This window comes from Panulirus ornatus, chromosome 18, assembly GCF_036320965.1.
Source record: "Panulirus ornatus isolate Po-2019 chromosome 18, ASM3632096v1, whole genome shotgun sequence".
NCBI lineage: Eukaryota > Metazoa > Arthropoda > Malacostraca > Decapoda > Palinuridae > Panulirus > Panulirus ornatus.
Genome location: NC_092241.1, coordinates 27,022,665 through 27,035,411, shown reverse-complemented (window position 1 = coordinate 27,035,411; position 12,747 = coordinate 27,022,665). Strand labels below are relative to the sequence as shown.

Sequence of the window (12,747 nt, the reverse complement as noted above, 5' to 3'; positions counted from 1 at the left end):
TCACGTTCTCTTCTATATCACCAGCCACTCTTACTTGTACCACCCCATCCACCTCCAGCTCACCACCCTGAGCTCCTTCGCTGAATGATACACCTCCTGCATCGTCCACATTTGGTGTTCATGACCCTAATACCCTTATACTTATACCTCACTAGAAAACCTTTCACCACCTCCTCCTTCTCCGCCACCACAAAGTTCGTACAGGGTTAAAGGAAATAGATCTCATGGGAGACGGGGCGTCAGTGAATGATTAGTGTCAGGTAACGGGTCAGGTCGTATCAGGGGAAGATCTCAAGTGTATATATATAACTTGGCTCTCACTGTTTCTGATATCATTCCATTTGAGAAGGATTTGTGAAAAGCTAGAACTGTATTAGATTTGAAAATATATCATAGTATCTCTCTCTCTCTCTCTCTCTCTCTCTATATATATATATATATTTTTTTTTTTTTTTTTCATACTATTCGCCATTTCCCGCGATAGCGAGGTAGCGTTAAGAACAGAGGACTGGGCCTTTGAGGGAATACCCTCACCTGGCCCCCTTCTCTGTTCCTTCTTTTGGAAAATTAAAATAAAAAAATGAGAGGGGAGGATTTCCGGCCCCCCGCTCCCTTCCCTTTTAGTCGCCTTCTACGACACGCAGGGAATACGTGGGAAGTATTCTTTCTCCCCTATCCCCAGGGATAAAATAGGATCACAATTTATATTCTATATATTCTGTGGAGCAATCTGCACTTATTTCTATGTCTGAAAATTTACCTTGAGGGGTTGATTAACCTGGGTAAGTTTCATTCTATCGTCAACCTTCCCATTTTCTTTTCTAATTTTATGTATGTGTAAATCTCAAGAATTGTTGAAACAAAAAGAAAATGTAGGTTTTGAAGAACTGAAAACTTTTCCTTCTGAGACAGTCCTGAAAGCAACATATCCTGTTGGATACTCTCCCGAAATGGGGCTACAAAATTCTAACCATATGTCCTGGTGGTGGTGAATCCCTGGCTCTCCCTACCTACTGCTATCCTCCCGACTAGATGGTAGCAACTCACTCACTTTAGGCCTATCCTCATCCAGCAAGAGTCTACCACAGAAATGACATCCTGAAATGCTTGGCCTTGGTCAGGACTCAGAATTTGCAGATCATAGAAATCAGCCCAAAAAAGCCACAGATGATGCTGTACAAGAAAATTTCTAAAACCTTTACCTACTCCATGTGTACATTAATACAAGCTGAGCAGCTGTTCTAGACATACATTTATGCACTGAATTTTGCATCTCTGTACTCTGCACCAACATGTGATACTTTCTTCCCACAGTTCTTCAGCCATTGCCAATAACAGGATACTTTCAAAAGACTTCTAGAATGGGGACATAGTTGACTTTAGCTAGATTTAGAGAACCAGATAGAAAATGATCCTGTATTACTTCATCATAATGATCTGTCTTCAGATCATGTGAAGTGATCTTATGGTAAATGTCTCTTCCAGCTCTGAACATTGACCAAGATGAGGCAGAAGACTGTATTTCTTGTAAAAGTCTATCGCATACGCCTTGGAGGTATGTGTCCGACAAAAAACCCCTCTGGGCATAACCAAGTAGAGAATCTTTTCCACTAACTCTAAGGGGAGCAGGGATTTGCAAAAGTCTTTGTTCATGAGAATGGAGATGGTCAAGTTTATCCACCAGATATAAAATTCCACACCTCAAACTCAGGACATTCAAGAATATGGAAAACCATGGAACCATAAGCTCCTTTTGTTGATAAGAGGATGTTTGTACCTCCAACCAAGAGCATGCACTAACATGACCATTCTTGATTCAATGCATTCCAAACAACTGTCACTGGAGATCTAGAAGTTGCTCTACACTGGCCCACCAAACTAAGAACTCAAAAAGTTCCAGAACAAGTGCTCTTGGATGATTCCTGCTTTCTGTAGGAAAGAATCTGTCGCCCAGAAGGCAACCATTTATGGCCCAAAACTTTACCATATTGTTGCACTGGGCTGCACAAGTTTGCTTTTCTAAGAAGCAACTCTAGATAACATCAAGATACCAAAGTCTGACACCATAAGGCAACAGCAGCATATGCATGCTCCCAAGCTCTGTCCCTAAAGAGACAGAAAGCTGTGGTCAGTTTCAGTCCATTCCTAACCATGTAAATTGCTGACTGGGACTTAAGCAAGAGTAGTCAAAGTCAGTATAAACCCTACTTTCTGTTTTTACATCTCAAAGCCTTGGTATGACACATTCCTCCTTTTGAGTTGAATTTGCTAAAAAATTATAAAGGTAAGCCAGACCTACTGTTCTGATGGATGCTAGCTTTTGGGAGTAAGGCAAAAATTAGGCTACTCTAGTAATTGTTTAGAGTTATGTATAATCTGTAAGGCATCACCTTGGACTGTCAAGTCTGTATACCAATTCTGAATACCAAAAGCTTTTTTTTTTATACTTTGTCGCTGTCTCCCGCGTTTGCGAGGTAGCGCAATATATATATATATATATATATATATATATATATATATATATATATAGAGAGAGAGAGAGAGAGAGAGAGAGAGAGAGACAGAGACAGAGAGAGAGCAAAAATGGGTATGTTTGAAGAAATAGTGGTTCCAACAATGTTATATGGTTGTGAGGCACGGGCGATAGATAGGGTTGTGCGAAGGAGGGTGGATGTGTTGGAAATGAGATGTTTGAGGACAATACGTAGTGTGAGGTGGTTTGATCGAGTAAGTATTGAAAGGGTAAGAGAGATGTGTGGAAATAAAGAGTGTGATTGAGAGAGCAGAAGAGGGTGTATTAAAATGGTTTGGTCACATGGAGAGAATGAGCGCGAAAAGATTGACAAAGAGGATATATGTGTCAGAGGTGGAGGGAACAAGAAGTGGGAGACCAAATTGGGGGTGGAAGGATGGAGTGAAAAAGATTTTGAGCGATCGGGGCCTGAACATACAGGAGGGTGAAAGGCGCACAAGGAATTAGAGTGAATTGGAACGATGTGGTATACCGGTGTCAAAGTGCCGTCAATGGATTAAACCAAGGCATGTGAAGCGTCTGGGATAAACCATGGAAAGTTTTGTGGGGCCTGGATGTGGGAAGGGAGCTGTGGTTTCGGTGCATTACACATGACAGCTAGAGACTGAGTGTGAACGAATGTGGCCTTTGTCGTTGCGCGCACTCGGGGGGAGAGGGTGTCATTTCATGTGTGGCGGGGTGGCGACGAGAAAGGATGAAGGCAGCATGTATGCATATGTGCATGTATATATATGTATATGTCTGTGTATGTATATGTATGTATACATTGAAATGTATACATATGTATATGTGCGTGTGTGGGCGTTTATGTAAATACATGTGTATGTGGGTGGGTTGCGCCATTCTTTCGTCTGTTTCCTTGCGCTACCTCGCTAACGCGAGAGACAGCGTCAAAGTATGATAAATGTATATACATATATGAAGGTGAAATCACAATGCAATAGAAGTTCATATGATTTATTTATCATGAAATTTTTCTATTCATCTGGCACAAAATGTTTTACGGAGACAATCCTCATCAGATGCCACCAATTCATAAAGTTTGAAATCCCAACACCACCACAGAAATTTCAGCTTCCCTCTGGCCTTGTGCTAGTGTGTCGTCTAGAATGGCAGAGGGAAGACGGTATTTTTGTGGTGGTGTTGGGATCTAAAAGACTTTATGAATTGCTGGCACCTGTTGAGAAGGATTGTCTCCGCGAAACATTTTGTGCCACATGGATAGAAATAGGGACAAGGAGTAGTTATGGAATATGTACCAAATGACAGGTATGCAACGAAGTGTTTGGATGTGAATGTGCTTGGAGGGGCAACAGGTGGGATATCTGATCATCTCTTGGAGGAGGCGAGTGTGAAAGTTTTTAATTGGCTTTAGGAATGGAGGAAATTACGTAGGCAGGAGGAAGGTGGTAGAAGATTTTTTAAGCTTGTAGAAGAGTTATCCTCTGGACAACCTAGGTTCAAGAATGCTTCAATATTATAATTTTGTTTCCACTCACAAAAAAGTATTTGTAGCAAGAATTGGGGTATGAATTTTACTCACTCTTTTTCTTGTCGTCCTCTGGGCTGGGCTGCTGCATGATGGTCTGCGTGTGTACCACTTGGTGGGGGGCGGGAGGAGGCGGAATATCCATGGTAATCATGAAGAGCGCTTCTTCTACCACGGTTACAACAGGAACAACAGTGGGTGAGGGCGGACGTGGGAGCCCTCTACACGTGGCACTTCGGACGCAACTATGGATGAGGGGGCCAGTCAAGATGGCAGCCACAGATACACTAGATTAACTCAGCGGCTGGTGCTAGTGACGAAGGGGGCTCATCTAAGGCGGTGATAATTCAGAGAGATGATCCACGCAGGACACCTTGGTAAAGTATTCGCTCCAGGGATCGGAACAATGATAGGGGTCCTCTGTCAGCTTTGCTTGCACCCGTACATTCAGTACCTGTAAGGAGAATGGAAATCGATACTGATTGCTACGTGTCTTGAGCTGGTGTCCATGAGTGGTCTCTCCCGGGTGGGTACATCTCAGCCCACCGGGAGTTGCCTTACATATACAACGAACATCCACATTAGTTGAGTCCATTGTGAACCACTATTTGTGCATGATATCAGAATCACAGACTGCCCACGTATGTGTGCACAGAGAGTAATTGCTTACTCATACAAGGGTCATAGCTGCAGCCCTTAGTTAATATCTATCCATGTACTGATAAAGCTGCTCCTATCTCTCCTTCATACCAGTTGCTATATCCTCCTTCCCGCAAATCATGATGCTAAATCCCCACCATCTTTATCTGACCTTTCCTTATCCTAATACTGCCTCTTATTTTCTTTTCATTCATCCAGTTTTCTCATGTCTTCTTTGACTGCTATGGCTCCCTTTTTATCGGTCCTATGTTTTGAAACTCCTTCCATTATGCAGCCAGCTACATAGTCATAGTGTTACTCTCTCTGGCACTGACGCTGATTCTCACCTGTTCCAGTTTCGCTATATCGATCATGAGTATATGAAAAATCCGATGAATTCATTATGAGACATTTTGCTAGTTCTATCATACTACTCAAGTATAGATGTTTGAGCACGACAAAATATGACACTAGTCACTGTTCTTATGAGCACTGATACAGTTAATGAACCATGCTCAAAAGACTACAGCTTAAACCTCATCAAAAGTGAGCCAGAGTAAAAGCTTAAATCACTGCGTTAAAGAAATAGAATAAAACATTATCTTATCGGTAAGATAGAGATAAGTATTTATTACAATAAAACCAAATGTTATCGAGACATACCACCTAAGTAAAAGAAGTCTTGAAAGAAGTATCCATTACGGGAAACAGTTATCGAACAAAGCTTTTAACAATGGCTTGTTTGAATTCGACTGGGGTTATTGACAGGAATTGACAAATGAATTAAGTTAATTTGCCTGTTTATGTTAACCTTTGTATTCCAGCTAAGGTAATGATATGTTCATAGGATTTACTACGTATTATTACATTAGTAACTTTTAAGTGAAAGATGATGAGAAAAAGAGTATCACATCTTAAACGTAATGAAGCTTAGTTTGCTGTATTCATTCGTATCACGACCACAAGCAGACCCTCTTTCAGCAAATGTTCTGATATCTACGTGTTTATCTGACTCTCACATCTCCTCCTCCTCCTCCTCCTCCTCCCCTCTCCTCTTGCCTGGCAGGAGTTTGGGAATTATCTCGTTCTCTTAACAAATAGGGAGGACTCAGAGCCATCGGTCAGTTCGGGAGAGTGTCTCGAACATCTACATTCATGGAAGGGTTTGAGACCAGTTGTGGAGGAGTATCGAACGTTTATTGTCATAGTGAGCATCGAGCGGCAGTTGGCATTGAGTACGTTGGCGCGTGTTGATTCGATGTTTCCTGGAGTCTTTGGCGCGAATTTTGTTCTGTGTTGTGTTGGATGGATGTTCTTAGTATATGTGGATTATGTGTTATCATAATGAATGTGGAACAAGTACTACCTTTCCTCATATGGGGTAGTGCTGTTGCGGAAGGTCTGTTGTCATGAGGTGCGTAAAAAGGCTATTATAGTGGGTTTGTGGACGGATTCTAAGGATGTGCAGGGGATGTTGACTTGGTGATTGTGGTAATAACATTTTCCTGTCATGTGTGGAGGGTGTATTGTCTAAGAACAATTTTCATGGGTTTTTCATGTTATCCTCTATCTATGGATGTGAGAGACGTAAATTCCTGGATAAAGGAGGCGAGAATAAACCTGTGAACGTAACCTATTTTTGTGCTTCAAGACTGGAGCAGGTGTTTTAGCGCGTATGTGGTGCGGTTATTAGAGATCATTGAGTAGGGTAGCTGAAATACAGGTAACTGTTAACTTAAGAGTGAGTTGGGCGTCTTACTATCATGGAGTGGGAACTGGGCCTTGTGTGGTATGGCTGTTGTTCTTGAATACATAGGATGTCTGTTGTTTTGAGGTGTGTGGAGAAGATTTTGCTCTGAGGAGTTGGATGGGCACTGTCATGAGCGTGTGAAATAATGATTGGTATGAAGTATGAAGGGAAGGCTTTCTCCTGGTGGGTGTAGAGATACTGAGTGTTTCTTAGGCGCATTGATATGGCATCACAAATACGGTATACCCATACAGTACCACAGAAAATTTGTATCGAGTTTCATTTTAAGAGCAATTGACTAAGATAAGAAGAAATCTAGCATTTGCCCTGAGCTGAATAGCACCGTCAGGTGAACGTGGTAGTAACCAAGCGGTGTGAGCCTCCTGTGTTGAGAACGATAAAAAGGGCAGGGTCTCGTGAGAAAGAAAAAAGGACACTTTTGAAGAACTTTTATGAGACACGAAAGGGCACTTCTAAGAAGCGGGAGAGCATGGGCTTTAGCCCACTTAGCCTCACCTGCAGGCACGTCAATGACCTTGTTCAAGAGGGTTACGTTGTGCTGGATAATCCAAAGTCCCTGGCGTTAGAACGCCCTACCAAAAACTTACAGTCACACATTGATTCACTGCCCAGTAATTGAAGATGAATGCAGTTCCTGACCAGCTGCTAGATGATGTATATATTAAAGAGATAGAACCAGCAATAGCTACTGGGACGGAATGTTTAAGCAGATAATTTAGCTTCAATTAATGATGATACAGGCCAACTAAACTTTGTATTCAGAGTAGAGAAGACACCTGTGTTGCCTCACCGACGGCGTTGACAATAATATGTTGACGCTTGTCCACCAGTGTAGGTGTAACGCATATAAATCATGCTCATTAGATGAGTATATTCATGGATATTCATGTTTTTCTTGTATGTATCATTAGATGAGTTTATTCATGGATATTCATGTTTTTCTTGTATGTATCATTAGGTATGAGTAGCAGTGAATCTTCAAGAGCAGAAGTCTTACTGACTATTGACCTTATAAGCACCAGGTAAAGAACAACAGTGTCATCTCAAGCTAAGCTCGTTAATAAACGGATCATTTCATATTTCTTTGTCCCCGTTTTCTCTGATACTGTCTGGCAGCCAAGAAGCAGCACCAGCGAGCCGCTCTTTGCCCTGTGACCCCTACCAACGTACACACCAAGTGGTGGGGGATGCTTAGCCTTTCCATGACCCTCGCCGCCGAAGTAACAATAAGACTAGCAAAAACTTCGACTAAACTTGTTATTCTATACCTTTGATGTGGGATTCCGAAAATGGAAGGTGTGCTGGGAGATAGGTCAGCTGAGAGAGAGTAGAGATGCGGTAGGACAATGTAAGAAGGGTGGAGTCGAAGTGAGGCGGGTCGGAAGATTATAAGGAGGTGATGGTGGTATGAACACCGTAGATTCGTCGTTGGTTACTCTATAATGTAGATGAAAACACTGAGGCATTAACAGCGGTCTGAAGACTGATGAAACTGACAGTGGGCATGTTTGTGAGACCATGATTATGGCTCTTTAATTTCGAGCTTATGCATCTGTTCTATAGGATCATGTGTTTCTTGCAATACTGCTTCTGTAATATTTGAAATTCATTTTCCTGTTATCTATATTCTGTGTTACGTTGTCTCATACATCTGCACCATAATGTTAATTGATTCTTAGAGTGTAATACGAAGGTATTCCTCAATTAGGGTAACATCCGGGCAATAATTCGTTCCTTAAAACACTAAATTATCTAAATATCTAATGAGTAGCGTAAGGTACTATGAATATACATATTCCTTTTTGTACAAAATTTGGTTTAATCACAACGAAAAACGTACATTTTTGAAGCTCAGTATTTGGATACGTAGTTCGACAATAAGCACAATGAATTTAAGCAAGTATATAAGTAGATCAATGTTTTCTACTTAAACAGAAAACGTAACGAGTACTGCTGCTCTGAATCTCTAGAGAACTGTTGCTCTCTGCTTGGCACTTAGTACAGTCGATCATGACACTATTATGTATGCTTGTGCACACAACCTTAAACCTCATAGAACTCGTATGCATTATTTGGTAGCTGGCAAAGCTGTCCCCATATCAATGACTGTCACTCAGTTGTTTTGAGTCAACAAGGAGGGACTTCTCCAGGGAGCCCACTGCTTTCACACACCAAACAAATCTGACACAACAGACACACACCAGCAGCAAGAGTTTAAGGAAGATCTCCCGTGTGAGGCGCTGGTGTCTTCCTGACGACCACAGTACTACGTCATGGACACGTTCTCAAAGCAGCAGGTGCTATTTTGATCGGTATATTTTTTTTCTTTTTCACAGAGCTTTACCATCAATCTCTCCGTATTATCCCGAATAATCATTGGCCATTTACACATTTCGGTGTATATCGTGCACCAGAGAAGACGATTGAGCCACGATCACCAAGAGAAGGACTTTTAGTAAAATCCGCTCTGTATAGATGTCTTTTATCTAAATACCTATCACTTTGTCTTAAATCATTTTGAAAGAGCTTAGTTACATCTTGCTTTTTGCGTCTGGTTACTCAAACCAGCAAACAGGAAGCCTTTCTAACCAACTACAGACGAAATTCCTAACTCCAAGGTACGGAGCCAATATACACTTAAGTAGACGTGTTAAGTATGTGAGATTGGGAGTGTGTTTGAATTTACACCACAAGTGATGATAACATAAGGTCATCTTTCAATGTCTGTCGCAAAAACCAATTATTCTTGTGTCCACTAAGTCCAGCGTTCACTGTAACTTCCGTGACACGTTATGTGTGCATATACGTATGTAGGATCGAACACTCCTGTCGTGGATGGCGATTACGATCAGACTTCATCATAAGTTCTAAGGTCGTTGCGTGTGGTCCCGGGATGGCCACAATGGATACGCTCTTGTATCGTCATTAGCACTCACAACTTGGACAGATATGCTTTTACAGATCGACTTCGTAAGACTAATGTGAATTCGTTATGGTAGACACAAATTTCACTCTGCTGGTTTACTACAAATTTCTGTAAATGCAGCACTACATTTTCCAAATGAATGAAGTGTAAACTATGATATAGTGTTTCAAGAAATATATATATTGTCCCTATGATGAGTAACTAATTTCCTGGTTTCATACCACCCAGAAATATTCATAGCCTCAAGAAAAAGAAAAATGCTTTATTCGTTACCAGCTGAGGGGAGAGGAACCAGAGTAAACTGTAAAGCCCCAGTCAGCGTCCGGGTTGAGACGATCAGATAAGTGGCAACACACTCTCTGTGCCCGTGCGCTACACTGTTAAGCTCACCTCATATTTCCTAAAGTAAATATATCAATTTTGTAATTTTTTTTTTTTTTTGTCGAGACTCAAGTTACTTCATGTCTTAAGAAATGATATATGAAGTCTTCCCTCTATTCTGTTTTCATTAGTGATCACCAGCTCGATCTGTTAAATGCAACAGTCAGGGTGGGTCACACAGTGTTAACAAACTTAAGGTATCAGTTTATCTATCTATCTATCTGTCTCTCTCTCTCTCTCTCTCTCTCTCTATATATATATATATATATATATATATATATATATATATATATTCATCCCCTATCCCTGGGGATAAGGGAGAAAGAATACTTCCCACGTATTCCTTGCGTGTCGTAGAAGGCGACTAAAAGGGGAGGTAGCGGAGGGCTGGAAATCCTCTCCAATCGTTTTTTTTTCTTTTTGATTTTCCAAAAGAAGGAACAGAGAAGGGGGCCAGGTGAGGATATTCCCTCAAAGCCCCATTCCTCTGTTCTTAACGCTACCTCGCTAATGCAGGAAATGGCGAATAGTATGAAAATATATAAACAAGCGTCAAAAACAAGATGCCATTGTTAGATGTCAAGGTGGATGAAAAAGCACAGGGAATCCTCAGACCTCAGCCGATATTGACATGAAATCACTGAATGTCCCCCAACGCTTCCAAAAACTGTAGTCGTCAACGCCATGTTACACCGAGCATACAACACTTCATCAAACTGGCATATCCTCCGCATAGAAACACAGCGCATCAACAGCGGCTGCAAGAACTCCGACTCCGACACAATGCTAAGATTCTTCCTACAAAGCAAACTCACAGAGGAAGAAGCTCCAAGCAACAATACACAGAATATGTTACTGTAACCAGATGTCAACAGTATACATGACAGATGAACGTGCACCTCGAGGCATCGGCATCAGAAACATCAACCACACACCACAGGATAACAAAGTCAAGCTAGTTATCTACTGCAGACACACACACAATAACAAGCAACCTCATCATATGAGCAACCAGTTGTGTAAAAAGAGCAAGACACTTCACAAGAATCCAACGTAATTTATGAATCCAAATGTCAACAAGAAGACTGTGAGCTCCTTGCCAACTTGACCCACGTAGGAGGCACAACCTGTTGACTATCCAGATTTACCTTACGCTTACAAGAAGGCTCCATCAAATCACATGTCACCAAGAAGCATAACACTGCCCTCACACGAGAGACAATTGTTAAATCCACAAGGACACTATGCAGGGAACAAGATACAAGACACCTACACATCGCCGAAGCACTAATGATCAATGGACAACACCCAAAACTCGGTAACCATAATACGCGTCAAGACTGGCTACTACACCTACATCCACCAGCATCACGTTCCAACCAATGAACGCGAGGCGCTAAGTGTACGTCCGCATACTGGAATTACCCAGCCTCTCCCAGCTACTTGTAGTCATACCCAACTGCTTCGCTGACTTCTCTGCACACTCCTGAAGATGATTTGACTGATTCATATCGAAACTTCCCACCCAAATAAAGATATCAGAAAATAAGAAAAATTCAGAAAGAATCTGGTGAAAATAGTTATATAGTCTATATATATATATATATATATATATATATATATATATATATATATATATATATATATATATGTATATATATATATGTATATATATATATATATGTATATATATATATATATATATATATATATATATATATATATATATATATATATATATATATCTTTTTCTTTCATACTATTTGCCATTTCCCGCGTTAGCGAGGTAGCGTTAAGAACAGAGGCCTGGGCCTTTGAGGGAGTATCCTCACCTGGCCCCCTTCTCTGTTCCTTCTTTTGGAAAAAAAAAAAAAGAGAGGTGAGGATTTCCAGCCACCCGCTCCCTCCCCTTTTAGCTGCCTTTTACGACACGCAGGGAATACGTGGGAAGTATTCTTTCTCCCTTATCCCCAGGGATATATATATATATATATATATATATATATATGATTTGGTAAACAGAGAAGAGGTAGTAAAAGCTTTGCGGAAGATGAAAGCCGGCAAGGCAGCAGGTTTGGATGGTATTGCAGTGGAATTTATTAAAAAAGGGGGTGACTGTATTGTTGACTGGTTGGAAAGGTTATTTAATGTATGTATGACTCATGGTGAGGTGCCTGAGGATTGGCGGAATGCGTGCATAGTGCCATTGTACAAAGGCAAAGGGGATAAGAGTGAGTGCTCAAATTACAGAGGTATAAGTTTGTTGAGTATTCCTGGTAAATTATATGGGAGGGTATTGATTGAGAGGGTGAAGGCATGTACAGAGCATCAGATTGGGGAAGAGCAGTGCGGTTTCAGAAGTGGTAGAGGATGTGTGGATCAGGTGTTTGCTTTGAAGAATGTATGTGAGAAATACTTAGAAAAGCAAATGGATTTGTATGTAGCATTTATGGATCTGGAGAAGGCATATGATAGAGTTGATAGAGATGCTCTGTGGAAGGTATTAAGAATATATGGTGTGGGAGGCAAGTTGTTAGAAGCAGTGAAAAGTTTCTATTGAGGATGTAAGGCATGTGTACGTGTAGGAAGAGAGGAAAGTGATTGGTTCTCAGTGAATGTAGGTTTGCGGCAGGGGTGTGTGATGTCTCCATGGTTGTTTAATTTGTTTATGGATGGGGTTGTTAGGGAGGTAAATGCAAGAGTCCTGGAAAGAGGGGCAAGTATGAAGTCTGTTGGGGATGAGAGAGCTTGGGAAGTGAGTCAGTTGTTGTTCGCTGATGATACAGCGCTGGTGGCTGATTCATGTGAGAAACTGCAGAAGCTGGTGACTGAGTTTGGTAAAGTGTGTGGAAGAAGAAAGTTAAGAGTAAATGTGAATAAGAGCAAGGTTATTAGGTACAGTAGGGTTGAGGGTCAAGTCAATTGGGAGGTGAGTTTGAATGGAGAAAAACTGGAGGAATTGAAGTGTTTTAGATATCTGGGAGTGGATCTGTCAGCGGATGGAACCA

At 41.2% G+C, this 12,747-nt stretch overlaps 1 protein-coding gene across 1 annotated transcript in view; it reads right to left on the bottom strand.

Annotated features, from left to right (window-relative positions):
- The window catches only part of LOC139754895 (uncharacterized), a 37,716-nt gene extending 33,267 nt beyond the window's left edge, over positions 1–4,449 (bottom strand). Inside the window, exon 1 of the mRNA XM_071672722.1 lies at positions 4,077–4,449. Within this exon, the coding sequence (XP_071528823.1) occupies positions 4,077–4,176 (100 nt within the window). The 5' untranslated portion in view covers positions 4,177–4,449. The remainder of the gene's footprint in view (positions 1–4,076) is intronic.
- Between the last annotated feature and the right edge of the window lie 8,298 nt (positions 4,450–12,747).